This window comes from Marmota flaviventris, chromosome 18, assembly GCF_047511675.1.
Source record: "Marmota flaviventris isolate mMarFla1 chromosome 18, mMarFla1.hap1, whole genome shotgun sequence".
Lineage (NCBI taxonomy): Eukaryota > Metazoa > Chordata > Mammalia > Rodentia > Sciuridae > Marmota > Marmota flaviventris.
In genome coordinates this window covers 60,436,428-60,464,027 of record NC_092515.1, presented here as the reverse complement: position 1 = coordinate 60,464,027, position 27,600 = coordinate 60,436,428, and the positions used below count along the sequence as shown (strand labels likewise).

At 57.4% G+C, this 27,600-nt stretch overlaps 1 protein-coding gene across 12 annotated transcripts in view; it reads right to left on the bottom strand.

Moving 5' to 3' along the window:
- Nucleotides 1–585: 585 nt before the first annotated feature.
- The window catches only part of Gse1 (Gse1 coiled-coil protein), a 303,688-nt gene continuing 276,673 nt past the window's right edge, over nt 586–27,600 (bottom strand). For 10 of the 12 annotated variants that reach the window (XM_071604611.1, XM_071604614.1, XM_071604618.1 and 7 more), the window contains 14 exons: nt 22,182–22,381; nt 18,247–18,419; nt 17,584–17,775; nt 16,839–17,030; nt 16,206–16,531; nt 15,443–15,767; nt 12,808–13,415; nt 11,769–11,881; nt 11,315–11,585; nt 9,990–10,103; nt 8,903–9,274; nt 7,075–7,362; nt 4,787–4,890; nt 586–4,104 (listed from right to left, as the gene is read on the bottom strand). In XM_071604611.1, coding sequence (XP_071460712.1) covers nt 3,970–4,104; nt 4,787–4,890; nt 7,075–7,362; nt 8,903–9,274; nt 9,990–10,103; nt 11,315–11,585; nt 11,769–11,881; nt 12,808–13,415; nt 15,443–15,767; nt 16,206–16,531; nt 16,839–17,030; nt 17,584–17,775; nt 18,247–18,419; nt 22,182–22,381 — 3,413 coding nt within the window. In that variant the 3' untranslated portion in view covers nt 586–3,969. The remainder of the gene's footprint in view (nt 4,105–4,786; nt 4,891–7,074; nt 7,363–8,902; nt 9,275–9,989; nt 10,104–11,314; nt 11,586–11,768; nt 11,882–12,807; nt 13,416–15,442; nt 15,768–16,205; nt 16,532–16,838; nt 17,031–17,583; nt 17,776–18,246; nt 18,420–22,181; nt 22,382–27,600) is intronic. The other 2 variants (XM_071604612.1, XM_071604613.1) reach the window with 2 other exon arrangements.

Sequence of the window (27,600 nt, the reverse complement as noted above, 5' to 3'; positions counted from 1 at the left end):
AGAGAAAACCACTTCAGTTTTTGAACTGCAGCATTTTGGGATTGTTGGGCCCCTTAACAGAAATTTCCTTACCTTGGAAGGGGATACGTCATCCTGCACCATATAGTAAGTATGTTCAGTCACCAGCTGGTTTTGACTTGGCACCCAGGGAGTCCAGAGTTGTGGTGTGGCTACCTGGTCCTAGCGTACTGCTCGCCATCTGCCTTTCTGGGTTTGCTACTTGAGCACTGCTGATCTGGTCCAGAGCCGAGATGGCTCCTGAGCAGATGCTGGCTATCATGTGAACACTGGGCCAGACAGACCCAGAGGACTAGGACAGAAGATGGCGAATCTGATTAAAGGTGCTGTTCAGACATTCGATTTCTCCTTTAGAGGTCATCAGGGAACCTTAGAATGAAACCACTTGTTACTGCGGAGCTCAGGGGCTTGTGCGCCTCCATCTCACACCTACCACCCTGCTTGAAAACCCGAGCCAACTGAGGTGCAGCTGAGGATCTTCAGGTCTGACCTGTGAAACGATGTGGAGTTGGTGGTTGCCCCCCACCCTGGGGTTGGGGGTTATCTTATAAAAGATTTCTCTTAACATGATTTAGGAAGATTTTATTTTTTGGATGTTGTCAGAAATTACAGCAATATATTCATAAATACCTAATTACTACATTCAACAAATAATATTACAATACAGTTAATTCAAACAAGTACACTTAGAACAGGTTTAGTTTCACAGCATCTAAACTGCCCCCAGGGTGACCGAGGCACTGTTGTCCTCCCTCCCGCCTGAGTCTGGGTTTGCTGTCCTAGCAGTGAAGCACAGGGCATATACAAGTGACACAACCAGCGAGCATGTCTTCCTCGGGTCAAGGCAGAGTCTAGCAATCAAGCGCTGGATCAAAAAGCTGGGGACAGGCTACTGCAAGTAGTGACCTGAAGTCAAAGCATGGTTAACAGGCAGAGTCGAGATCCTAGTCAAGGGGCTAATGCACTGTAGGAAAGGAACAGAATCTGCTAAACATCTCCATCTCCTGGTGGATCTTGGGAATTGTCTACACTTTACGTGGCTCAGAGGGAAGGGGCAGATCTGTTCTGGTCTGAAATTTAGCTTGCTTTTTGAAATTTGGCAGTATTGTGAGCTACTTTGAGGGAAAATTCTGTTACAAACTTAACATTTCTTGTTTCATTTCCTTGCTGCTAAAGGTGTTGGCTCCTTTTGAGACTCAGTATCCTTAGGAGTACAAGCTAGGATGATGACAGTACCAATTAAGATTAGAACTGAAGATGTGGAATCCTGTCTTTGTGGTCATGTTATCTGAGAGGAATGGATTGGGGGCTGTTTTGTTAGTTTGGCTCTGATTATATGAAACAACTCATTTTAAATATCTGGTTAAAGGTGGAACTACATGACCTAGCATCAGAGGGTGTCCCTTGCGTTTAGTGAATTCCCCATCAGGACAGATGGCTGCTGTCTCTTCCAGGTGATATGGCAGACACGGAACTGAGGAGGACTGAGGTATTCACATAAATACTGACACACAGGTTACATCATCAGTTCTAGAGCAGATCTGATGTACTGCTCAACTTTTTTAAAAACATGAAGAGGGCTGAATAGAAGACCCTTCAGTTTGCATGTGTTTGTTAGCCCAGGTGAGGACAGACATGTGCTGTGTCCACCCGGAATCATCCGACAATGGGTGTTTTCAAGAGCAGAGGGCCAAGTGCGGGGTGGGAGGACCACCGCGGCCTGGGTGGTGTGCCGTCCTTTGTGAGCTGCTTTCTTACCTTGCCTTTGTCTGTGCACACTGTCTGGTTTGTACTTGGGTCGTGATTGTCACATTACTTCTTGAGCACAAGAATCTTCAGAGGTCTCCACGAGCGGGAGAACAGGGAGGCAGAGCACGAGAGCAGGCGGGCCAGGCCATATTGCTAGCTCAGCACCTTGGCTCGCACCAGCAGAACTCTGCTCAGGTATCTATCCTCTGCTCTACATGCCATGAACTGCCCCCCCAGTGTCCAACCTAGGGAGCGCCTCTCAGGTGCAGGGTGGGGCTGTGCATTTCCATTAAGTAATTAGATCTACTTTTCCCTTTTACTTTAGTCAATGCCATTACCAAGGTTGACTGGCAGAAGCACCCAGACACCTGACATGGCAAGCAGATTTTAAGCAGAGAAATTCAGTGGCAGTTTGCCCTGACTGCTGGCTGTGTAGCTCCCTCTGCACACCTGTGGACCATGTGGCTCCCTTACTGTCTTGTAGTGGATTTTGCGGGGAGGAAGGTGCCTGACAACTGGCAATACTGCTGGCACTTATTGTCCGAGTGTGCTAATAACTGGAAGGTTCTTGGCAGGCATACAAACAGGCATGACAGCAGCCACTAACAAGCTGCTCTGCCCAACAGTGCTCATAAGAGCAGCACCAAGTGACCAGGCCAGGTGTCCTGCCCTGTCCACCCCCAGGACAGCTAGGCTCTGGTTAGGGCCCTCTCCTGCAAGAGGTACTTGAAGGAACACCAGCCAGGACTGGGTGGCACCCCATTGCTTCGTGGGGTTGGGATCTGCCAGGTTTCCCGCTGTTCCTGTCCTGGTAAGTTCAAAAGGAGTTCAGCTCAGACACTGTTGACCCTACTTCAGGCTTCCACAAAGCTTTGCATCTAGATAAAGCCTCTGAGATCTCTACTTTCCACCTGCTGTCTGGTGTGTGTGTTGGAACGCTAGGGCAGAGTGTTCACTTCCTGCAAGGTGCTCCTGGGAAGACCTGTGCGTCCGTGTGGCTGACCCACCCCGGCTGTCTTGCTCCCCTCCTCACTTGCCAACAGCGGGTTCTGTTTGCTCTGCCTGCTGTTGCCTCGCCCAGTGCCGGAGGGTGTGTGTGGGGGTGTAACGCATGGCTTTCTACATTGGTTTCTGGTGCAACTCAAAAATGAAGTGATCGCATAGGCGCCAGTGGTAAGCTCTTTTACTTTTCTTCTTCTTTAATTTTTAAAAACACTTCAATATTTTAATGTCCTGACCAGCAGCAGTACAAACACTAAAAGCAAGTTGTTTTTTTTTTTTTGCCCAGAAAAAACAAAACAAACAAAACCCCCAAACAGGAAAAACAAACAAAATCCCCCAAACCACATATTAAAAATGGCAGGCTTTTTATAACAATAATTAAAGTAATAAAAACATACAAAACTTTTTTTTAATATATATACACAGTACAAGGCTGAAGCACCTTTGACTTTTCTCTCAAAATTTACGTTTGTATGAAAACACCACCCACTGCAGTAACAATTTAGTGGGTGTGAATATATGTATACATAGAGCTCTGTACATTCTCCCCCATGGAGTAATAGAAAGGTACCTTCAGTCGTGGGTCTGTTTATCTTTAGGTGAGAGCATTTCCAGGCAGAAGCCTTGGATTGCTCTGTGTGCTCCTAGGACCTGTTGCTTTGAAGATAATTTTGCAGAAAAGTAAAACAAATAAGCCCTTTACTGAGGTTGCACCCAGCCTTCTCTTCAGCTGAAGCAAGTCCCACTCCTTGTAGGAACGGGGCCAACTCCAGAGCCACAGCAAGAGCAAGCCTGGTTCTTGCAGCACAGTAACACGGCACCACGAGGAACAACCAGCCGGGTCTGATCCAATCCCGTGCACCGGGGGCAATAAACAGTATCGTTTTAGTGTTGGTAATGGAGCCTTCATTTCCAGATTAAAAAAAGAATGATGGGGAAGGAGGAGTAAAACCACCTTTGGAAAGAAAAACCATGGGCGTCCTACAGTGGTTGCTCGCTGAGTACAAGAGGTGATCCGACTGCATTGAAGTCAAGGTGAGTGCGTTCATTTTCGTCTGGAGCCTGGAACCCTTTGCTTCATGCATGGCACATTCTCATTTTTTAAGCTTCAAACCTCCCAGTGAAAAATATTAAATATTCAAGGTAATAAAATAGATAATATTTCTATACTATAGGTTCAGCCTAGTGCAAGGGAAACCGTCACCTCGGGTATCCCTTAAAGCAGCCCCTGGGCCAGTGCATGGTGGGCAAGGCAAGGCACTTCCGTAAGTGGTCCAGTTCTGCCTGGAGCCGCTCCCTCTCTGAGACAATCTTCTGCTTCTGGCTCCTCAACTCCTGGGGAAGGGAAATTCTTGTCAAAATACATTCATTCCATCTGTAAGTGTGTGGATTAAGCATGTGTGGTGCACGCGTGTGCCATGGAAAGGCAAACCTGGCACTAGAATGTCAAGCTGGGAAAGGGATGTTTTCAGACAGTGGCCTCTTGAGGACAGTTTGAACTGGCTCTTCCAGAGCCTCAGACTCTGGCAGTACTTACTCTTTGGAATGGGGGATTGAACCCAGGGGTACTCTATCTCTTAGCAAGACCCTATCATAAAATTTAAAAAATAGTCACTTAGGCTGGCCTGGAACTGGCAATCCTCCTGCCTCAGCCTCTGGAGTCATCAGGATTACAGGTGTAGGCCACTGTACCCAGCAATAATATATGCTTTTAAAGAAGCAGCATGTTCCACTGTCTCAGCTCAAATCTGAGTTCTTAGAATCCCCTTTGCCAATGAAATCCTCTTCTGTCCTCTTGAGCAAACGGCAGCATGGGGAGACTGATGCAGGCAAGGAGCAGCACCTCTAAGTCCCACGAGCTGAAGATATCCCCCCTTCTTTGATGAATCTTGGCTAACTCACTGATGTCTGAATTTACCCGTGAAATGACAAGTTGTGACCTCTTTAAGGAGATTTCCCCTCTGAGGGCCTATTCAAGTCTCAAAACAACTCCCACCCCCCAAACACACACACTCACCGCCATGCTGTGGGAGAGCTGCTCTGCTGCCAGACTGAGGCTGTAGTGCTGTGCCTCCAGCCGCCGGCACTGTGACTGTAACACCTGACGCTCCAGGTTTTGCTCTGCAAAGACAAGAAGTGGCAATGCAACATCATGCAGGGACCACATGTCTTCCTGGCCCAGCAGCAACTAGCATCTCTCCAGTGCAGGTAGACGAGGCCTCTCCTGGGGACCATTGTGCCTGTTGCCTTTGACTGTACAAATTAAGTCCAATCATTCAACAGGATATAAGAATAAGACCTTGAATCAAAAGGCAGTTTAGGAAGACAGTAGGGGAGAGTACGTCTTTTGTTTTTGAAAGCTGCATCTTAAAAGCCAGATTTTAAAAGGCAAGCTGCCCAATTTCAGAGAGGCTAGAACAATTTTAAGTACTGGCAGTCCAATTCAAGGAGTGTACAACATCGGGGGTGGGATAACATGGAAAACATTAACTTGACAACATACATCATGAACTCAGCAAACTTAAATGGAATGCTTCTAAAGTTTCACCAACAGGAGTCTACTAATGCCTTAGCAATAGAGGTCCTAGTCATTGACAAGAAAATATGAAAACTCAAAAGGAAAGAACCCCACTTATTATTTGCAAAAGGTCTGTTCATCTATGATTGCTACCTAGGACTTAGCTTTTTCACTAAGTGAACCTAAAACTAAATCCAATAAAAGAAAACTGGTCATGGATAGGCATTTTAAACCATAGCTGTATAAACAAGATGCTAATTATCCCTAAATCTGTAAATTCAATGCAACTGAAAATCATGACAGGATGTTTTTTGGGGATGGGGGGTATAATGTAACAAGATGATCCTAAAATTCAGGGGAGGGAGCCAAGGAAGGGCTGAAACCAGCTGAGCAATAAGCTCAGAGTCAGGACAAGTCTTTCCAGATAGAGAGGTGCTAAGCTAGGGCCCAACTTAAAACACCCAGACAGATCTGCCTCCATACACACAGGCGAATCCCAGGCACGAGAAAGCAACACTTGAGATACGCAAGAACATCTCATAGAAGAGCATCCTCACAGCCCTGATTTAGGGAAAGAACTCCAAACAAGGCATTGGAAATGACTGATATGTCATAACTGTTTTTTTTTTGTATGACTAGTGGAGACTGAACCCAAGACCTCCAGCATGCCAAGCAAGTGCTCTAGCACTAAGTTAATCCCCAACCCTATTTTGTTATTTTGAGACAGGGTCTCACTAAGGTGCCTGGCTCGCCTCAAACTTGTGATACTTCTGTTTCAGCCTCCTAGGTTGGTATCATAGGAACATGTCAATGCAGTGTGCTTTTTTTGACTTGTTTATGAGTTAAGCAGTGCTGGAGGTTAAAGCCAGGGCCTCATGCATGCTAGGCAAGCCGTATAACTGTGTGCCACACCCTAGCCCCTGCAATCCCACCTTAACATTAGCAATCTACAACACTGGGCAATAAACAGCAGGAGGCAAACAGTGGTACCTGAGATTTGCTAGCCATGCTGGCACAGGCTGATGGATACCCAAGCATTCCCACTGTTCCCCTATGAGGTCTTTGTGGACATTCTGAGGAAGAGGCGGGTAGGAAGTGGTGTGCTGTAAGCACAATGGCAGTGACCTAGTCTGGGATTTGTGAGCCTGAGGCCCCCCCCACCCCCACCCCAGGTCAGACTCTCTGAAGGGCTGGAGTGTGTGCTCCTAGTTGAGGGCCAAGCGGCCTGGGTTGTGCCAGACTTGGAAAGCCTTGGGCAGAATCGAGAAATGAACCTCGGAGTAGAGTTAGCTCAAAACACAGCCATCATCCATGACACACTCCTTTCAGGGGTCCCATCATGCCTCTCAGGGACACAATCACAGGCATGGTGACCAGGTTGGCTACTGGGACTTGGCACACTAGGTGACAGCCCAAGGAGAAAGGCCCATGTCTAAGCTGTCATGCTAAGTAACAGGTGCCACACACAGCCAATGCTCTCGTAATTCACCGTGCCCAGGGGCTGGGGCACTGCTCAGCTACCAGGTAGGTGCCTGAAGGTCTGAGTTCTAGCCCAATAGCCTCCATGCCCAAAACCCCAAACTGCCCCAGCGAGAATGGCCTCAGCTTTGGGCATGAGGAATTACCAGTGCCAGAGGCAGGAACCTGAGGAAATTCACCTTCTGGGACCTGCATCTAGTTACCCAGAAAAAGCTCCAGCACTGACTCCAAAGCAGCCCCTGAAGCTGGCAGGAGTTTTGTGACTATAGGTGCTGTGGCTTCCTCCCCCAGAGCCCCAGAGCCTGTACCTTCTACATGTTCCTGGTAAGCTTCAAAAATCGCCTCGATCCCTTGCCACTTGCGCCTGGGGGCCTCCTCCTCCTCCTCCTCTTCACCGTCATCCTCACCGTCATCCTCCTCCTCTGAGTCTGGGTCCATCTCCTGTGTGGAAGGGCCCCTCCTCCCAGTTGGGAGCTCCTGTTGCCCGTTATGCTGGGGCAGGGGGACCCGACTGGAGGACTGCAGCTCAGGAATGTTGTAGTGGACGGATGTGTCGATCTTGTGGTTCTGCTCTGCAGACAGCACAGCCACACTCCCTGGGGGAAGATAAACCAGCATCTCAAGGAAGGGTCTCCAGAGGCTTTGCCCTACCTTTGGTGCAGAGTAGGACCGCAGCCTGCAGGCAGATTAAAGATAAAGCAAGCCCAAGGTGGCTCCTTACAGAAAGATGGGACTCCTGCGTGACCTTGGGCAAGTCCATCAGTTTGAATTTCTAAGCCCTCAGTAAATGCAGCTCCTCCTCCCTTGAAGGGCGTGAGCATTTCAGTCCCGGGGCACAGCACCAGCACCCCCTGTGGCATACATGGCCCTGCTGCCTCTGGGTGTTGGCACAGTCAATAGCCTGGCATGGCAGGATGAAGAAGCAGGTGAATAAACAAGGCAGGAAAAACTATCCCAGGACCACATAGAAGTGTGTAAGGCGTGGCTGGAAGGAGCAGGAGGGTGGTTCAAAGTTCGTAAAAACCATCTCAAAATCTACCCTAAAGAGTAGGGACCCATCTGCCTCTTGTAAAAAAATTTATCCTGAAAAATGGTTCTTCCTAATAAATTCATGATAAAAATCCAGTAACACACTCCCTAATTTTTGTGGAGTTGTTCCCCCAACCTTCAGTGCTGGGGATGGAATCCAGAGTCTCATGCATGCTGGGCACGTGCGCTACCACTAAGCTGGCCCCTCGCCCTGGGGAGTCTTTTAGTCACTGCACAACCCACTACCCAGAGTTCCTTGCTTCCTGGGGTCTGATTCATCTCTGCTGACAGTGTGAACTCGGGTGGAAGACCCAGCTCTGTGTCAGAGCTGGATGTCTGTTAGTTCAGCTTTAAAGGCATGAAGCACTAAACACCTAAACAAGATCTGGCGTAACAGTGACTGGCTACTGCCGTTCACATTCCTCTCATGCCCAATGGTTGCTTGTTGAAGTTTTTTGTTTTTTTCTTTTTGGTGCTAGGAATTGAACAAAGAGGGCACTTTGCTATTGGGCCACATCCCCAGCCCTTTTTACTTTTTGAGACAGGGTCTCACACTTGTGGCCCTCTGGTCCCAAGTCACAGGGATCACAGGCCTGTACCATCACACCCACTGTTGAGGATTTTTAAAAATGGCGAGTTTTGATTAACTGTGAATTACATGCAGTAATCCCTGTTCTCTGACCTTCAGTGACTCCCACTAAATTTAAAAGGAGGTGGGAGTATGGGACCAGGAAAACAGTGCTGTCACTACACACTTGCTGGGTCTCGGGAATGAGCACAGGCACACTGGTGCCTCATGGAAGGACCAGAGGGGCCACGCTATTGTGGAAGACACAGCAGCTCATGTGCCCTTACTCACGGCATCACCTGCTCTGTGACCTGGGAGTGTGGTCCCCAGATCAGCTGCATTAGGTTTGCCTGGGGGCATGTTGGAAATGGAGTCCTGGGTCCTGCTCCAGACCCCTGCCTGGTGAGATCCCCAGGTGCCTGATGGGCACTGAAGTTTGAGAGTGCACGCACATGGCTCTGCTGAGCAGCTGGTGTGCAAAGACATTAAGCAGCTGCTAACTCGTCCTGGGAGCAGAGTGGGACGGGCAGCCTCATTACCTTTATGCTTCTGCAGGGCCTTCTGGGTGGACTGCAGCACCGACTCGTGGAACTGATGCGCAAACTCTTCTGCCATGAAGGGCTCCCACGGCTTGCTCTTCCCGTTGATGCTGTGGGACAATGGCACAGGAATGTCCTTGGGTGCAGCACCCCGGATGTAATGAAGCATGCTCAGGTTCTTCTTGCCCCCAGGGGCCTCGCTCAGCCTGGCCTTCTCACCGCTGGTAGGAGCCGGCTCCTGGACTCTCGATAGCTCTTGGGGCCGCAGCTGTTCTAGTCTCCCAGTCTCCGCGGCCTTTGGGATGTCGGACAAGGAGGCAGCGACCCCAATAGGCTTATCCACCTCCAGAGAAGCTGGCTGTGTGGCTGGTTCTTTGAGAGACAGAAAATGAGGGTAGGTTAAGAGCTGCAAGTTAACCGGCCGAGTGTCTAGCACGCAGACCCTGGTCTCTAGGAGCTTATGTTCAACAAAGACCTAGTGCAAAAAGCCAAGACTTGGGGACACTGAATTAAAATTGTTGTGTACGCGGATAAGGAAGGTCTGAAGACACGGAGTGCTTAGAGGCAGGTCCATCTGGGAACAGTGCCTCCAGAGAGCATCTGGGAAGAAACAGATCGGAAGGAAGAAGCAAGTCACTTCTGGTCCCGAAAAAGTAGGGAGTTGGTTTAGTCCAGCTGGATGGAAAGAGCACCCGAGCAGCAGAGCTAAGAGGACTGCACTGTGAGGCTTTCTGCTTCCTTCGCTGCACAGAGGCACAGTCAGACTTGAGGAAGGAGGTGAGAGCAGGTGCTGGCGTGGTGGGCGCAGACAGGCTCAGGCCTCAGGCCCACCCACGATGACCACCAGGTGGCTCTATGGCAGCAGGCACCCTCCCTCGGCTCTGTGCCCACCTGTGAACTCATACTGTATCCGCAGACCTGCACACTGTGTGCGAAACACGAACTGTACAAGAGAGACGGAGAGAAGGCGGAGAAAAGCGCTGTCTCCAGCAGGTCAGGTCTACGACGAAGACAACCTGAGGGTCACCTCTGACCCTGGGCAGCCCATAGTTCCAGCTGGTGGTAGGTGGGGCTGTCCTTCCCTTACCGCTCAAGGAGACGGCAGGACTGTCCCTCGGAGAGTTTGTCAACGAGTCTGCCACTGCTGCTGACAGTGCCCTCTGCTTCACCGCATGGAGCATTTCAACAAGCCTCTCTTTGTCTGTGAGAAAAGCAGCCCGAGGTTACCGAGGCAGCCGTCCTCCGAGCGGGAAGGAAGGTGGGAGTCTAGCCCGACTGTGATTGGCAGGACGAGCCCCTCAAACTAAGAAGAACTGAGAGCGAGTGCCATGAGACGGAGCCTCTGTCTACACGCGGGCCAGGTTCCTGGGCTCCCACCGCACGTCTCAGATGTGCTCCAGACCGCTGTGGCACTCTTTAAGAGACAAGGAGATGGCCCCTGTGAAAGGAGACACTCTGGGGCACAGTGCCCCTTCCGGTATATGTCTGGTGCTTCAGCGCCACCCCAGAATCACAGCCATTTCCTGAAAAGGAATGCAGACCCCAACAAGTTCCACCCCACAGGTCCTGTTTCAGCGGCACTTCCTGCCAGCTGTGAAACCGAAGGGGCCGCGGTGCTGATGCTTTCTCTAGAAATTCAGCCAGGTGAAAAGATGGTTTTTGCAAACAAAACTAGACATGTTTCCAGGGATTTGTGTTGGCAATCAACCTGTCACTAACCCTTAAAGAGAAAGCAGAGTGCGACCTGCTGTTACAATGGGAACAAACTGCTACATCTCTGGAAAGGAACATGCTGAGGCAAATAACGGGACCCTGAGGCCCTCTTTGCTTTCCCTTGACTTTCTTAGCACCAGGCTAGTGTGTCAGGCAAGCCGAGGAAGCGGAAGAGCTAAGGAAGTGCTGCAGCACACCGTCTCTCCTGCACGATGGCTTTGAGCCCAGAGGGTCTTTCCCAACATGGCCAGACCCATCTGGAAGCATCTTTCAGGGCAAGCTGTCTGCTCGGCATGTGTTGGCTGTACCTGGTGGCTATAGGCCATCCCTCTACCTCCCTCGCCAGGCCTCCTGCCATCAGAACACAAAGCCCAGAAGATCTTAGCGGCCCACCCAAAGGAAGAGCCTGCAGTCTGCAAGCCCAGAGTGCCTGATGAATGGAGGGCAGCATCTCCCACACTCCCAGGTGGAGTCCCTGAAGTGCTGTGCCTTCTCAGGCTCTAGAGGATGGAGAGGTGCCAGGGCAGCGTCAGCTCCAGATAGGCTGCACATGCAGGAGGACCATTAGGACTTCATGTCCATGCAGGATGCAACCAGAAGAAACGGGCTCAAGTGGGGAGCAGCCTTGGTGGGCCTGCTTCAGAAGCACATGCCCCCTGGGAGCCCCATCTGCCCACCCACGCGGGCGTGAGGCCGTACCTTTCCTCTTCTCGGCACTGATGTGGGTCAGGTTGAAGATGGTCAGGAACTTCCTCTTCTCCTCGAAGTTGGGACTGTTGTTCATCTCGTCGGGACTATAGCGGGTAGACAGTGCCAGTCTCGGCGAAGGCGTCTGCCGCTTACTCTGAATTGCCGGGGGTGAGGGGCTCCTCTCTCTCAGCATCCGTCGCCGCTTCCTCCGCTTCTGGGCCACCAGTTCCTCCTTCTGCTGTTGGGTGGTCAAGCCAAAAAGTTGCAAAAACTCTAGCTTCTGGATTGGAAAAGAAAACAAATCAGTTGGAAACCACTGCAGTGGTCTGCTCTCGCTGTCCCGGGGTCCCCCTCTGGGGTCCTCCAATCTGCTGTGGCCAACTCGGTGCCAGCGATGATGGATAGGGGACTCAAGACTAAGAGCCCAGCCCCGAGCATGCCCCAGAGGTGAGGAGGCCACTACCTCGGAGGACGTGTCCAGTTTGAGGGGGGCCTGCTCGGCTACGCAGCGGAGGTGGGCTCTGACCTCCTCCTCGTCGCTCTCGTCATAGGACTCATCGAGGTCGTAGTAGTACCCTGGTGGCAGAAGGCTACACTCAGTCAAGGAAAGACCAGCCACCAGGCCACCTGCAGGTCTCTTGGAACACCCCTAAAATCAGTTCCTTCCCACCCCACTGGCCACTTGCACTAAGAACAGCAGGTGCCCAGTTGGCCTGGGACCAAGTGACTGGGCAGACAATACCCTCTGGCAGGTGCCAAGGGTGCACACGTGCTCCCTCCTACTGTGACCACCCAGCCTCCCCACTGGGAGGCAGAGCCCTACTCCATGGTCACAGGGTTGCTGGCCTTCTCTTTTACAAGATGGGTGGGGAAGAAAAACTTCAGTTGGGCCCCAAATCTAACCTAGACGAGCAACCCAGTAAGACGCTGCTGCACTCTGGCTGTCCCAGAGTCTCGCAGCCAGGCCTCTTCCCTGCTTTCCCCAGCTGTCTGGCAGCTCAGTGAGCTGCTAGCTGAGCTTCCTGTACCAGCGGAACAGTTAGGAAGTGCCCAGCTCTTGGCCTGGCCGGGGCAGCGCCAGCTGTGCTCCGCACTCTCTGGCCACCTGTCTACAATTGACACCAACCCTGTACTTAGAGCCCTGCTGGGCCCAGGTCTGGCCTGTCACCAGCTTCTTCCCCTGTTAATGCTGCACTATTAATATTTAACACTACTTCATCAGTCTCCACACACCACTGATCAATCCTGTGCGTCTGCAGCACCATCCTACACGCAGGCTTCAATTTACCCATTTGGGACAGTGTGCACCATGGCAAGATAGGGGGTGGGGGGGTCCTGGGCCTGTCTCCCCAGTGGAGGTATCAGATGCTGTATAAAGGTCTACAAATTTGCCACCTGAAGCCTATTAACACTCCTGCACCGGGAGCGGAGAGAGCTGGCACTAGGAGCCCTCATTCTGCTAAATTCCAATTCTCAAGCAGGCTGGGTCCTAGGGGCTGCACCTTTTTCCTGCGCCTCCCGCCGCCGGCGCTCCTCCAGATCCAGCTTGCTGACCAGCCTCCGGCGCTGCTGTAGGAACTCGTCATAGATGTAGGAAGGGTCAGGGCCCCTGGGTGTTGGATGCCGGTAAGGTGAGCCAGGCTTCAAAGGCCCACTGAGCTCCCCGAAGGAGGCTGCCTGGGGGAGGGAGGCTCGCTGCTGGCCCAGGATGGTCTGCGTGGACTTCTCGAGCTCAGCAAGAAAGGGCCCAGGCCCTGGGGGGAAGGCCTGGGGCTCCAGGCTTCCTGCCTCCCTTGGTGGAGGCTGGTACTTGTCCAGGGGGGCAGTCTCGCGCTTCCGGGGCTCCTCAGCCTTCTCTGGGCAGTAGACACGCTCCACCTTCACCAGCGGCACAGCAGCCTGTCGGCTGGGCTCAAATGCAGCTGGGTGGCTGTGCAGAGTGTGGCTCTCAGCCCGCCGCGTCTCCAAGGCAGTGTCCATCATGGACACTGGGTTCCAGAGGGCCGTGGGCACGGTGTGGTGCTGGGGCTTCGGGGAGATGAGAGGTGGAGGCCCACCAAAGTGCTGTGGAGGGTCGCGGCTGCCCTGGTCATGACGGTTTGGTCCTGGCCTATGGAGACAGCAGTTGAACCCATCAGTCACTCACGCAGCCCACTGGCCCCTAAGGTCCCCGTGGGGCTCCCTTGAGAAATGGGTAGGAGGGAAAGGAAGAAAGATGTCGCTTGTGTGCCACATCCCAGGGCTGGGGTTTCAAGTCCTCCACTCTGAAAACTGGGGCAGGCGTGTACAGACCTGCCTTGAGGGGACATGGAGGCTCAGGCCCAGGGTCCCGCCTGCTGTACAAACACCCATGAACACGGGCCTCATCCTGCACTTTATCGGCAAATTCATCCCTCAGTGAGATGTGGGCCTGCCTCGGGCTTCTCCTCCAAGCAATGGGCAGGTAGCAGAGAGTGGGTCAGCCCTCTGTGCAGGGGCCGTGTCTGTCTGCCCAGCCTAGAGACAGAACAATAACTAGGGAGCCATGCCCATGAGGTGGGGGCCCAGCTGCTGCCCGGCCCCCTGGTGGTCCCCATCAGAACTGCAGTGGCTCCTACCTGGGCAGGAGGGTGGTGGGGATCTTAAAGCAGAGGACCTTCCTGAAGACAAGAAGCTTTTCACATGGTTAAATGTTTCCCCTCTGCATTTAAAATGAGTCATTTCATGAACGGCTATTTTGAATGTGTACCTATCTTCCAAAGCTTTCTTAAGACACATAAGATGTTTGAATCCATGCTGCCCACTGGTCTAGGTCAAGGGTTGCAGGGAAGAAAAGGGCAGAGGCCAGGGTCTCAGTCCTCCCTCCCCACCCAGCTGGGGATCTGTGTAACAGGGCCATCATGGCTGCCCCTCGTTATACAGTCCCGGTAGTGACCCCACAAGCAGTGGACATGGAGACCACCACCAAGAAACCGTATCCACAGGAGAACAGCAAAGCAATAAAACCGTTAGAATAAATATTTCACACACCAGGGCCAAACACTGAACGGTTTTCCAGCTGGGAGCGCAAGAACCCCGTCAGAACATCAAATTCATGATGCTATAGGGCCACGAGTACAGCCAGACAAGAGGGCCTCAGTGCCCCAGTGGCTCCCCAATGGGAAGCACGTATGTAGACCAGGCCCTGAGAGCCCCGAGTGCCAGGGAGGCTGGATGTGGCTGGTGGACACTCTTGGGCCTCAGTGTGAGGCAGATCTGCAAGTCAGAGGGCAGCTCCCTGAGCAGACAGGGCTGATGCAGAGGGACAGTCTATAGCAGGGGGGACCCCATTGCAGCTGTGCTGGGTAGACAGGGGGCCAGGCCTAATGCCCTCCCAGTCACCCGGATTAGCCCAGCTAATCCCCTTGCTGCCCTGCTCAACAACAGAGCAGGGAGGGAGGGAGGGAGTGGGGACTGGAGCGGCAGGGTGCCGAGTGCAGACACCGCAGTGTCTTATCGCAGACAGCACCACAGCTGCTGAGGGCTGCAAGATGCTCAAGGATCTTCCCGCCTACCCTCCTTGTGCTGAGGAAAGGGAACAGAAGCTGTGTCCCTGGGAGGCACAGAAGGCCTGGCTCTTCAGAATGGGGACATGATGCCCAGGCAAGTAGGGACAGGGAGGTCTAGGGGGCGCTGGTGACCAGCTTACAAGGCCAGTAGGGGCCTGATGACAGGCACAGGTCTCCTAAGAAATTCTAAAAGGGTTTAAAAATAAGGGATCTCTCTTTCATTTTAAGCAATAAAGCACATCTTTTCCTTAAACAAAAATTAAAGGCAGTCCCCGTCTCATGGGGAAAATGAAAGCTGAAAAGAAGAAGAAAGTGGAGAAAACAGGGATTTTGGTACATAAGGCTCCTCCCTTGCCATCTTCTAGAGCCATGAATGGTGTACCAGGGCTGCCCCTGGCTGCATGTGAGGGAGCCTGGTGCTGGACCTGGGCTGGGTGGCTCTGCCCGCAGTGCTCCTGAGCTGGCTGTGCCCTCAACTTCCTCGCCGGAAAAGGGAATGGGGTGAGGCCTGGAAGCAGCAGAAGCAGGCACCTCTGCAGGGTGCTGGGCTAACCCCAGGTGCCCCCTCACGGAGGTCCCCACGCCCGCCCTGCCCCACCTGCTGTCCCACCTGGTGCTGTCGGGCCGGTGCTCCGCCTCTGTGGGCACCGGGGGCCGGCCCATGTCCAGGTGCTGCTCCAGCACCTGCTGCCGGAACTCGGACACCTGTGACTGCCTGTCTTCCTTTTCCTGCCGTAGCCGCCGCTGCCGTGCCAGCCACTTCTCCTCCTCGTTGGTGCGCTGGATCAGCAGGGCCGTGGCAGCACTGCTCCCCGGCAGAGAGAAGATGCCGTGGTTGGAGATGAGGCTGGGCACGGTGTGGTGTGGGGTGGGTACTGGGTGCAAGGGGTGCTGCACAGGCTGGGGCGCCTGCAAGCCCATGTCCTTCAGCTTCTCTGTGGGGAGAAACGCCGTCACCGCAGGGTCCCGCTGCCCCCAGCCCTTCTCACTGCCTTTCAAGGGACTCTTCCCACCCCCTCACGGGAGCTCTCCGGAGGCACATCTTGTCCCGAGAGCAGCACGCTCGGTGGCCGGCCAGCGCACTGGTACCGGCGCAGGCAGAGCCATTACTAAAAGCTGTTTAATTAAAAAAAGTAACAACTTTCAATGAGATAAATCACGTTCAACCCAAGGCTGGGGCTCGTCACTTCCACGCTCTCGGGGCTGCCCATCTACCTCTCCTGTCCTGGGTGCCACCCCGCACCTCCAGACTCGGCTCAGCAGCACGGCCCCGTGGCTGGAGACCAGTCTGTGCCCTGGAAACTGGCTCTTCCCTGCAGTGCCAGGTGTGCCGCTGACCCTCGGTCCCTCCCTCCTGCTGACGGCCCGGGCACCTGCGCGCGTGGGGGTCAGCTGCTCCGAGGGCTTGACTCGCTCTTCGGCCGTGTGGCCCCGGAGCCCGTGCAGCTCAGCCACAGGCAGGAAGGCCGGCTCCAGCGCCTTGGCCGTCAGCAGCTCCTTCTCCCGCGCCCGCTGCTCCCGCTGCTCCCGCTGGCGCTCCAGCTCCCGCTCCCGCTCCTTCTCCCGCTCGCGCTCCAGCTCCTTCTCCCGCTCGCGCTCCTTCTCGCGTTCACGCTCGCGCTCCTTCTCCCGCTCCCGGTCAGCCTCTCGCTCTCGCTCCCGCTCTCTCTCCCGCCGCAGCTCCTCGTCCATCTGTAGCCTGTGGGGCAGGCAGAGAGGGCTCGGGGACCCCGGAGAGCACGACCCGGGGCAGCCACACAGGACTCCCAGGACTCGGAGCAGCAACAGGGAGAGCCGCCTCTTCTCTCATCGGGGCCAGAAGAACCTCAGAGTCCAGAGTTCCACGAGAGACCCCCAAAGGCCCTGAAGCCCGTGGCCACCCCACTGAGCAGGTGAAGGAACTCCTCACCAAAGGCCAGGAGTCCACCAGACTCCAGCCTGTGCGCCCCTCCCCTGCTGTCCAGGACTCAGCGGACCCCCCGCCCGCAGCCCAGGACAAAGCTCACCTCTCCGCACTAAGGCTGGACATTCGCTCCGAGTGCAGCGCTGCCAGGGACGAGTGGGCAAGCTCGGGCGGGTAGCGGACCCCAGAGAGGTGCAGGTGCACAGCCGATGGGTGCAGCGGGGGCAGGGAACTGGGGGCGGGGATGGGGTAGAACGGGGACCTCAGGGCCGACAGGCAATAGGAGTCGTCCATCCTGCATGAAAAGAAGGGACGGGGGCGGGGCGGGGGGGCTACTGTCACTCACAGGAAAGGCAAGCGTACCTAGCAGGTACAAAGTCCCAGTCAACAGGTGCTGCTTGGCTAGGTACGTCCACCTGTCTAGGCATGTTCCATGTGGCAAACTAGTCATAGGTGCAGGCCATGTCTTAAGGGCTGTCCACTTCTGATGACACCTATCAAGCCAGGTTCAGGGGGTTGCCATCCTGAACAAGAATGCTACCTGGCTTTCTCCAGGGCCTGTCACTTGCAAAGGCACCCTGCACACACCACACTCACAGCTACCAGCTACTGTGGCTACTGCCCAGAGCACAAAGACCAGGGAGTAGCTGCCTAGGCCACGGGGCCTCCCTCCAGAAGGAAATGCCCGATGGTAGTTAGGAGTTGGCTGGGACCTGGGGAAGGACATAGGGGCTGCCCCAGGCTTTCCTTGGGAGCATGGTCCCAGGGCCCAAGAGACACCTCCCACCAGGATGCACTCTGCAGAGAACAGAGCAGTCAGTGCCGGAGCCTAGGCGGGGGTGGCTCACCTGAAGGCCGGGTGGGGGAAAGGGTGCGGGGCCAGGTAGCTGGGGTGGTAGTAGGCAGCGGCTGGGTCCAGGCTAAGAGGGGGTAGGGAGGACATGCGCAGATCCTCAGCAGTGTGGTAGGGCCGGAAGCTTCTCAGGTAGTCCTCGGTCACAGTGCTGGGCGGCACCACATGGTGCACGGGCCGCTGGAGGCTGTAGGGACAGCAGGCAGGCAAGCAGACAGGTGAAGGAGGCCTTCCAGCTGGGAAGTGTTGGGCTCCCCACCTCAGGCAGCAGCTTGGCAGGGAGGGCAGGGCACAGATGCCCATCACCCCTGCTCTGGGCACAGTCCTGCCTCTCAGCAGTATGACACAGGCCTGCAGGTCCCTTAAGGTCCTCACCAGTGGGTATGGCTACAACCCCCAGTCTGGAGGGACTCCGGCCCCAGGACAGCTCGCAGCAGGGCTGGAGCGAGTTAACAGTCTCGGTGTGGAATGGACACAGGCACAGATGGGGCCTGCTCCTGGGGCAGGGCCAGCCACAGAGGCCAGCGACCATCTGGCGGCTCAGGCTTAGCCTCAGCTGGTGCAGGCTCCAGGCGGCCCAAGCACGGCCAGCCAAAGCCCGCCTCAGGGACCCAGAGACACTGCCCTCCCCAGCCCTTCCCATGGCCCCAGCACTTACTTGAGTGGTGGGAAGCGGGAGTCCTGCACAACAGAGCTTGGGGAGAGGCCAAAGGGGTAGGGTGTGCTGAGCAAGTGGGAGGGGATGGCGGGCCCCCCCGCCTTCTCCTGGGGCAGTGGCGGCTCCACAATGAGGCGCTCCCGACCACTGCTGCTGCTCCTTGAGGTGGCGTCCTGCAGGACAGAGCCAGGGTCAGTACCAGGGAGCCTGCGTCAAGGCCCCAGGGCATATGGCCAGCAGAGCCAGCTCTGGCCATGCCTGGGCTTCTTCAGACTGTGGAAATGCCCCAGGTTCAGCTTGTGTTCTAGAAACTTCCTTTCCAAGAGCTTTACTACCAGAAAAGCAGCACATGGTGTGCCGGGGTCACTCCTCACTGTGGCCTTGGCACCACAGGCTCAGCACCTCAGGAAGAGAGCCTGCACCCAAGTGGCCCTGGTGGCAAACAGAGGGAGGGGCTCACCCAGTCATGAAATGAGAGGAGGTGGTAGCTCCAGGGCCTGCTCCCCGACCTGGTCCCCCAGACAAAGAAGGGGTTCTACATGAACTGCCCCCCATAATAGCATCCAGCCCATGAGAGGTCCTGCCTGTCCTTGTCATCTGTTACCACTGGCACCCCCCCCCCCCGAAGGCCCTTGCTTCACACCCGCACAACTCCTGGCCAGCAAACCAGGCTGACAGCGGACATGCTCCCTGGGCAGGCGTCAGCTCTGCCACTCTGAGCCACAGCAACGGGAAGTGGGGGTCAGGGTCCTGCGACTGGCTCCTTGCTGCACCAGCAGGAACAGGTGCTGAGCCTGTCACCTGCCCTGGAGCCTGACCAGCCTGCCCCTCCCGGTGCCACTCTCCTCTGTCCAGAGGCCAGGCTGGCACGGCGCACCACAGCCCAGCCAGCCCCTGCACAGACAGGGAGGCCCCTCCTGCCCTCTACCTTCCCAGCACGCGCTCTCCACAGGACAGTCAGTGACAACTAATTGAAGGAGACAGGTCGCTGATTGGAATTTTTAATGAGTAGCAACATCTGCTCCTTTCTCTGTGCCCGGCAGGCCCTCGGCTCCCTGCAGGGCTCCTGCACGTTCGTGACCTCTGACCTGCCCTCCCAGAAGGGGCATTCATGCAGGTCTCCAGGGTGGGACACACTCGGCTGTCCCGTGCCAGCCGCAGGATCCTCCAGCTGCCCGAGTTACAGCAGGGTGGGCTCCCACCTGGTCTTAGGAAATGGCTCCTGTCTAGTCCCTGACTGCTGTGCCTCAATTCCCCCACTGTGACATGCCAGTCAGCCCAGCCTGGTGTAGCGTGGTTGGCCACAGAGGTGGACAGGATGCAGGTAAGGCATGAACTTGGGCTGGGCCTCACAGCTTGCGCCCTGCCCCTCACTGGCCCCTTGCACCAACGTCCTCAGGCCACTTCCCGAGTGGGGCTCCCTGCACCTCTCTCTCCTCCCCGCAAAGGACCAGGGTGCAATGGGTCCTGGGTGGGGGAAAGGATGGAGACACCCCTGTGCCTAAGACCTAGGATGGGCCAAACCGGATGCCACAGCCTCAGAGACCTCTGGGACCAGGGTACAGTCCCTAGAACTTCAGTCAGGACAGCCCCCACCAGCCCCCTTCTCCCCTTAGCCAGGGACAAAGCCTTGCTTGAAGGCAGCTGGGCCAGATGGCACCTCCCTGGCTGAGGATAAACCGAGGGAGGGCCGTACTCAGAGGGCAGGGGGCTCCGCAGCTAGACCCACGTGCCTGCGGCTGCCTTCTGCCTGGAGCCCAGCCAAGCCTGCACCAGGCACCTGAGAACTGGGTCAGCGGGCTGGGCCTCACTGGGTGAAGAGCGGGTGACAAGGCAGCACCTTCATCCTGAGCAAGGCGGGCCCTGGGTGGCCCCCAACAACTCCATGGTGGTGGCCCGTGTGTGTGTGTGTGTGTGTGTGTGTGTGTGTGTGTGTGTGTGTTGCTGCAGATGGTCAGGGTGCACCTGCAGGGCAGCTCGTTACTCCTGGGCAACGGCTGTGGGCGCAGCTGCACGAAGAGGTGGCAGGCAGGGAGGGGAGCCCCCCTGGTGATTAGGGAGGCCCCACAGCAGGCAGGCGGGAAGGCCCTGCTGGCTGCAGAACAGACCATCCCTCACCCACCTCTCCTTCTGCAGCTTGCATTCCCGGGGACAGTGGCAACCCCTGGGAAGAAAGGGCCAGCACACCAACTGTGGCCACACGGAGGGAGGCAGGCCTCTCCCACAGGATTAGGCTCTCCACTGGGCCTTTGTGCTGCTGGTGAGCGCACGTCACCTGCTCATCTGGCGCCTCCTCCCTCCCCTCCTCCCTCCGCATCAGGGGCTCACCAGTTGCCGCGTGGTGAACTGCTGGAGCACAGCTCTCTCGTGGTCCCCTCCCCAGGATCACTGAGCGATTCTGAGGCAGTAGGGACTCTCCTCGGGAGAGCCTGCTCTGGGCAGGAGGCATGTGGCAATGCCACTGAGCCCCTGCGATGTGTGGGGGCATTCACAGGCACCCTGGGTTGGGGTAAGGGCTCTGGTCTGCAGCTGGGCACAGGTGTCCCTGGGAGGCTGCTCTTGGGTGGGAGCAAGAGCCATAGTCACCAGCAGGGAGGAATAGCACCTGTGTCTTGGTCTCCTGCCTCCCCGCAAGGTCAAGGCTCTGACCCCCAGGGGAGGAGTGTGTGGCGAGAAGTCCAGAGGAAAACTCAACTCCCTTCACCAGGACTGGCCCTCTCAGGTGGCCCCGAGGCCCCTCGGGTCATGGCAGCAGGCCCTCCTGTCCTCCCTTTCCAAGCTGCACTTGGTGGGGAGTGAAGCCACACAGACAGGGCTCCAGGGGCAAGTGAGGCTCCAGGCCAAGAAGCCAAGGTCAGCAGAGGCCACGTCAGGATGGGAGTCCTGCCTGGGCTAACTATTCCTAGGGGGGTGCAAGACTCCTGCTGGAATCCTTGGGGGTCTCCACCCTGGAGCAGGGTGGTCTGTGGCCTGAGGCTGGCTCCTGTCCTGCCTCGAGAGCAGCAAAGGTGATGACCAAGCTGCTGAGCCCAACCCCCACCCTGCCCAGCAGGGGAGACAGGGAGGGGGCGCAGGGGAGAGACAGGGAGTGGGCGCAGGGGAGAGGTTTCCAAGCGTTAATTAGCGTTTCCAAGCAGGGCCACCCCTCCGGGAACATAGCAGAAAATTCAGATCCTGCTGCCAACGAGACGGCTCTTAATTAGGAAGGGCCCCTCCAGGCCCAGCACCAGGGTGCGTGGCAGAGCCTGGCCCTGGGCTCCTGGGCTCCCTGGCACAGGCAGTCACCAGTGAGATGGGTGAGGGGCTGCAGGCACAAAAGGAGCCCCCATGTCAGGAAAAGGCCTCCTCTGGGGGCTTCCAATGTAAAGACAGGCGCGGAAACCGCGGGACTTCCTGCCTGGTGGGCTGTAGCCAGCTCTTCCTATTTCAATTCCAGGTCTGAGCCAGGTCAAGTGCTGAGCAGCCCCCAATCCTGACCAGCACCTGGGGCGTGGCTGCACGCGGAGATGGGGCCCAGGAGGCCACACTGTGCACACCACTAAGGTGTGCCTGGTCCAATGACTGGAGAGCGCCCAAGAAGGGACCAGGACTCGGGCAGAAGATGCAATGTGCAAGCCAAGGAGAGGTCTCAAGAGGGACAGGCCCTGCCCACAGCCCCACCTCGGGCACTATTCTCCAGCATGGTGGGGAGCAAACCACATTTACGCTGCCTAGCCTGAGGTGAGGTGCTCTGTCCTGGCTACCTGAGCAGGTGACACAAGGGTCACTCAGCCCTCAGGCCCCCCTGCACAAGGGTGCTGCTGTCAGGCCCCTGCAGAGGAGACGGGGCTCAGGGTGAGGTGCCAGCTCTGACCCCACCTAAGAGTCTGGAGCCAGCAGAAGCCAAGGAAGTCCTCTCCCTGGGGAGGCACCTGCCCTGCTCAGACGCCACTCACCGGACGGCTGTCGCTCCTCCAGACCCCGTTGACAGTCTTGGTTGGGGCGATGGTCACCACCGGAGGTGTGCTGGGGACACTGTGGCCCCCAGGGGGGACGATGATGGGACCCATGGGCACACGCTTGGGTGTGCTGGCAGGGGAGCTATGGTTGGTGGCTGGAGAGGACACAGGTGACGACTCACTGCTCAGCGATGACCCTGTGGAAGGAACACAGCAGCTGAGCGGGGCCAGGCCCACCCTGCACCACCGCCACTCCAGGAAGCCTCCCACACCCATACACAGGAGGGGGCAGAGACGCCAGATCTGGTCAGTGGCTCAGCCATGGTCCCTTTGCCCCACGGGCTGGGACAGCAAAACCCAAAGCATGCTGTGCTCTAGTGCCACCCCCACCCTACCAGGGGAGCCCTGTCCCACAACCAGCTGTCCTGGCTCCAGGAGAGGAGGGCTGTGCACGTGGCCTGAGCAGAGCTGCAGCGAGCCCACCAGCAACTCTTGCAAGGGCCTGCGTGTCCTTGGGGGCTGGGACCTGGACTGGGTGGCCCAGGAGGCCAACACCAGTGTCCAGGAGGCTTGAGGCTTGCAGGTCACCAGCAGATGTTCATCTTTAAACTTAACCCCGAGGTAAGTCACCATCTTAGAGCCCAAAGCTGGTGGGTCGGATGTTCACCACGCTGCAGAAACACTACCATCCATTTCCAGAACATTCCCTGCACCCCAGAGAGAAGCCCCCGTCCCTCAGTGTCGAGGCAGAGGTCAGGCAGAAGGCGAGGAGGATGGCCTCAGCAGTGTGACCAGGAGGCAGAGGTCCCAGGGGCTTTTACATCGGGACAGAACCTTACTTGAGCAAGGGGTAGAGTAGCAATGCAGACCCAGGAGGCACCCCTGCCCCCCCAGGAGGCACCCTGCTCCCTCAGCACAGTCCTAACATCTTCTGCAGGAATGTGGCCCTGGTCTCTTTAACAGGGCTCCCTAGGCTTGTGTGTATCTTGCACAACTGTGCAGGGCAGCCACAGCTGTCCCCATAGCCCTGCAGGCCACAGCCCAGAGCTGCCAAGCAGCACACTGTGCTCCGGGAGCCTGAACAGGCTCCCACCCAGCCAGCCCTGGTCAAGGTGGCAGTGAGGCCCGAGGGCCGCTGCCTGAGGCACAAACCAACCCCCAATTCTCCAGACAGACCTGGAAGCCACTGCCTACACCCCAAGAATTCTGCACACTTAAGTTGGCCAAACCCCAACTTGGGCAGGGCAGGCTGAGGTGCAGACCCACACTTGACACCTCAGAGGCTCAGAGCTTGCCAGAAGCTCCAGAGCCAAGTGTCTCCCCTGGTGTCCTTTCCAGGGCAGAGAGTTATGGCTGGAGACAAGCCGGTTTGGTTGGTCAGACCCACCTGGGGAAGTGGCTTCCAGGGACAGCAAGGAAGCAGGCACAGGGCTGACGCAGCCAGGCCTGGCAATATCCCAAGGTTCTTGGAGGGCCAGCTGGCTGCCGTCCCCTGACCAACCCCATGAAGAGAAACGCTGGCCCGAGTCCAGGGAAGGCTCGGCATCCTGAACCCTCACCCGACGCCGGAGAGAGTGCCCCTCTGCAGCCTCAGAGTGTGCTGGCCAGCGCTGCCGGCCCCACCCAACACGCCAGGGCGCCCGGCCAACTGAGCCACACCTGAGACGTTCACTAGCTTCGACGTGACCACGTGGCCCTGGGTACTGGGACAGAACACCCATGGCAGGCCCCGGTCAGACTGAGCAAGGGACGTCTGTCTGTACACGTTGGATTGATTTGAAAAGTTCATTTTTAAGCTTTTGGGGAAAAAAAACAAAACAAAACTCACAGACTTTTTTCTCCAAAAATAAAAGTGGTGTTTCCTTGGAAATCTCCAGGCCTGCACCTTTGTGGAGGGGTGACACCCACACCTGGAGCCACACCGGCCCCACGTTCTTGTGGTCACCAACTTGAGAATGCCCCTTCACCCCAGAGAAAGCCTGCACCGCCAGCAACGCCCCCGCCCCGCCCCCGCAGCGGCCCCTCTGCCTGCACCTCCTGCAAATGGAATCCCTCGAACGCACGGGCCCCAGTGCCTGGCGACTGTGCCGCGCAGCGTGCCATGGCTTACACCAGCTCCTCACCTGTGGCAGAGTGATGCTTCACGGCACAGGCTGTCATAGGCTCCTTATCAGGGGACCCCCCTGAACTCAGCCCACCCGGCAGCTAGTAGGAACAGCGCCACATCTGCCCAAGGCCTGCGGCGCACCCGGCCCAAGCCCTGGCCCCTGTCTGCACACACTCTCCCCCCATGGAGGGAACATGGGTGTCCATGCTCCAGAGCCAGAAGGAAACAAAACCAACAGACCAAGAGCCACCAACAGGCCAGGGTGGAGCTCACGCACCCACGGCCAGGGGCAGGTGAAGCAGCCACTTCCGAGCCCCCAGGAGCCTCACAGACCCCTCTGTGCCCTCGCTCTAGAAAGAAGACCGCACAGCAGCTGCTGCCCAAGGAGGCCGACTCGAGCTGCTGGCCCGGGCCCGCTCTGCGCCCCCACCTCTCAGGCGGCCGGCCTCTAAGTGCCAGGAAGGAGATGGGAGGGCGGGCAGGGGCCGATCTGAGGCTGGACAAGGGGAGGCCATCAACAATTAGCGGCCTGATCCCCTCCGAGGCGGGAGGCCCCTGCGCACCACCGTGAGCAGCAGCGATCGATGCCCGACAACGCGCTGCCAATTAGCAAGGCCGCTCCGGCGCCCGGCCCGCGTTCTCACTGCGCGGCTGGAGCAGGAGGGTTCGCCACCACTGTAATTAACTGGCAGCATTCAGCCAGGAGTTAGTCAATGAAACTGAGCCGGATTGCAGATGACAAGAGGCAGAGCGCGTCGTGTCACCTCTGCTGTCTGACCTCGCAGATTAGCGCCGAGCCCGACGACACACGTAATTAACAGCTGAGACCCCAGAGCCAGCCCGGGAGCCCGTGAGGATGGGCCGGGGCTGCGGAGCTGCAGCAGCGCCTGCCGCCTCTCACGGACACCAGCTTGCCTGGCCAGGCCCCGACCGCGGCACCACACCTCCTGACAAAGGAACCTCGGGCCAGGCGGCGGGGTGACTGGGGGCACCCCAGGAGTGCGGAGGGCAGGTCTCGGCCTGGTCAGGCTCAGCCAGTGACGGCGAGCCCGAGGGCGGGGGCGGGGGCGGGGGCCAGAGCTGAAGCTCCACGCGGCCCTGTGAACCCAGACTGGACCCCGCTCTGCATGCGGCCGCCCCACCTAGGAGTGACGGAGAGCAGCAGAGAGCAAAGTGCACCAGAACCCCCCAACGAGGGCTCTTGGAACGTCCTGCTGGGCTGCCTCCTCGCACGGCCAGGGCAGCCCAGAGCTTGGCAGGGTCAGGACATCAGGTGGCTTGGCGGGCGTGCCTGTGGTTTACACCTCGTCCCCGTGCTGTGAGGCAACGGAGGGACGCTGGACAGAGCCACCTGAGTCCCTGCCCAGCCCTTGTCCCAGGCCCTGCTTTCAACCAGTGGAGAAACCAAGGGCCAGCAGTGCTTCCTGTCAGGTCTCTTTGGTCTCTGGGTGACCGCTGAGCAGCTTCTGGGCAGAGTCCTCCTGGCAGCTTTCCTGTGCCCCAGGCTGCTCCTCTAGGGTCACCACACTACATCTGGGCAGTCACCAACACTCCCCCAGACCTTCCTGCCCCCTGGGCCGGCGGCCTGCTGTGGGGGCTCCTGCTGGGCGTCCCTCCCAGACTCTGGGAACTGCTCCCCACCTGCCCATCCTCATCAGCTGCCCAGCCCCGGAGACTCAGCGGCGCCCAGAGCACCTGGGGACCTGCAGGGCACCACCTGCCAGACGTGGCACGGGACGAGTGGGGAGGAGCAGGGCCAGACCATGCTCCAGATGGCCTCCTGCACCTGAAGAGCACCCCGTGGAACAGGAGGGCGGCCCCAGGAGCCAGGCAGCACTGGGGCCTGCGGGGAGGAGGGCTGCGGCTCCCGCGGGCGCACAGGGGCCAGAGCAGGTGAGACACCAGCTTGCCTGAGTAAGTGACCCTCTGGAATCCCCGGTCCCTGGCAGAGCAGGGACAGCCGCATGGCAACACAAGGCTAGAGTCGACGCCTGCCATGACCCACAGGGCTTGGGAGGGCCAGCCAGGCAGCACTCGGTATCTGCCATATGCCACTACTGGACAGAGCTGCCCCCACCTGCCGTGCCAGCCAGAGCACCGCTGACCTGGGCAGAGGGGACGAAGGCTGGAGGCCGCAGCACCCAGCTGCGTAAGGGGCTGTCAGTGGGTGCTGGCCCCTGTCCTGTGCCTACGAGCCAGTCATAGAACCCACCAGCAGGGGAAGGTGTGGGCTCTGCTCTGGGACACATCAGGACCGAGGATCTGCCAGAACTGTGGCAGACACCAGCCGCTCAGACCAGGGCAGGAAGGACCATCCCAGGGCACCCAAGACGGTGGGGCTGCTAGCAGGGTGTAGGGGAGGTGGGCCCAGCAGGTGGTGGCCCTGGGGACTCAGGGCTGAGAAGGGCCCGGGGCACTCACACTGTGCTGAGGGATGGGACTCAGACGAGGGGGCCAGCCCCCCACCCCAGCCTTTTGCTGTTGTCTTTAAAAGAGATGGACTTCTGGGGGAGGGGTGTGGGCGGTGGGACAAAAGCCTTGTCCTGCCACACCACTGGATGGCAGTAGCCTCAGCCTGACCTGCAGGTGCACCTGTGGGGCGTCCCTCCAGGCTCTGGGAACTGCTCCCCTCCTGCCTATCCTCACCCGCTGCCCAGCCCTGAGGATTTGGCCAGTGCGTCGGGGAAGGAGCCTGGCTGGTGTCTGGTCACTGCCACCGAGGGACAACATCTTGGTTTCAGGTGGCACCAGGGACCCAACAGTCACCAGACCCGCCTGCCCTCACACCTGCGAGGCTGTGACAAGACTGGGCAGGCAGCCAGCAGACACGGCTGATCACCAGCACTCGGTGTCGTCGGAAGCTGCTCTGTGGTGGCAGAAGCAGGGCCTGAGCCTGGGGCAGGTGCCAGCAGGGCGGGCCTCCGGCTCCCATGGGCAGGTGCATAAGCCCCCGATTGGGTGAAGGGAGCAAGGCTCAGGACGTGGCCGAAGCCCAAGAAGCCCCTCAAGGGAGGACGGGTGAGGACCAGGCCACCGGGACTCAGGGAGATCAGCCAGAGAGGCTGGATTGTCCCCCATGTGCTTCTGGGGACCAGAGGGGCACAGAGCCCCAGGCATGCATGCCTCCCCAGATCAGCTGAGGATACACGGGCTCCCCACGCTGCAGCCCACTGACAGCAGACAGGCACCGCACCCCTGGGAGGTGAGCAGACCGCCTCACAGCTGGGCCCAGCAATTCAAAGTCAACAGGGCCCAGGAGCACCTCTGGGCACCCAATGCCGCTAAGTCAATGGTTCCACAAGCACCAGT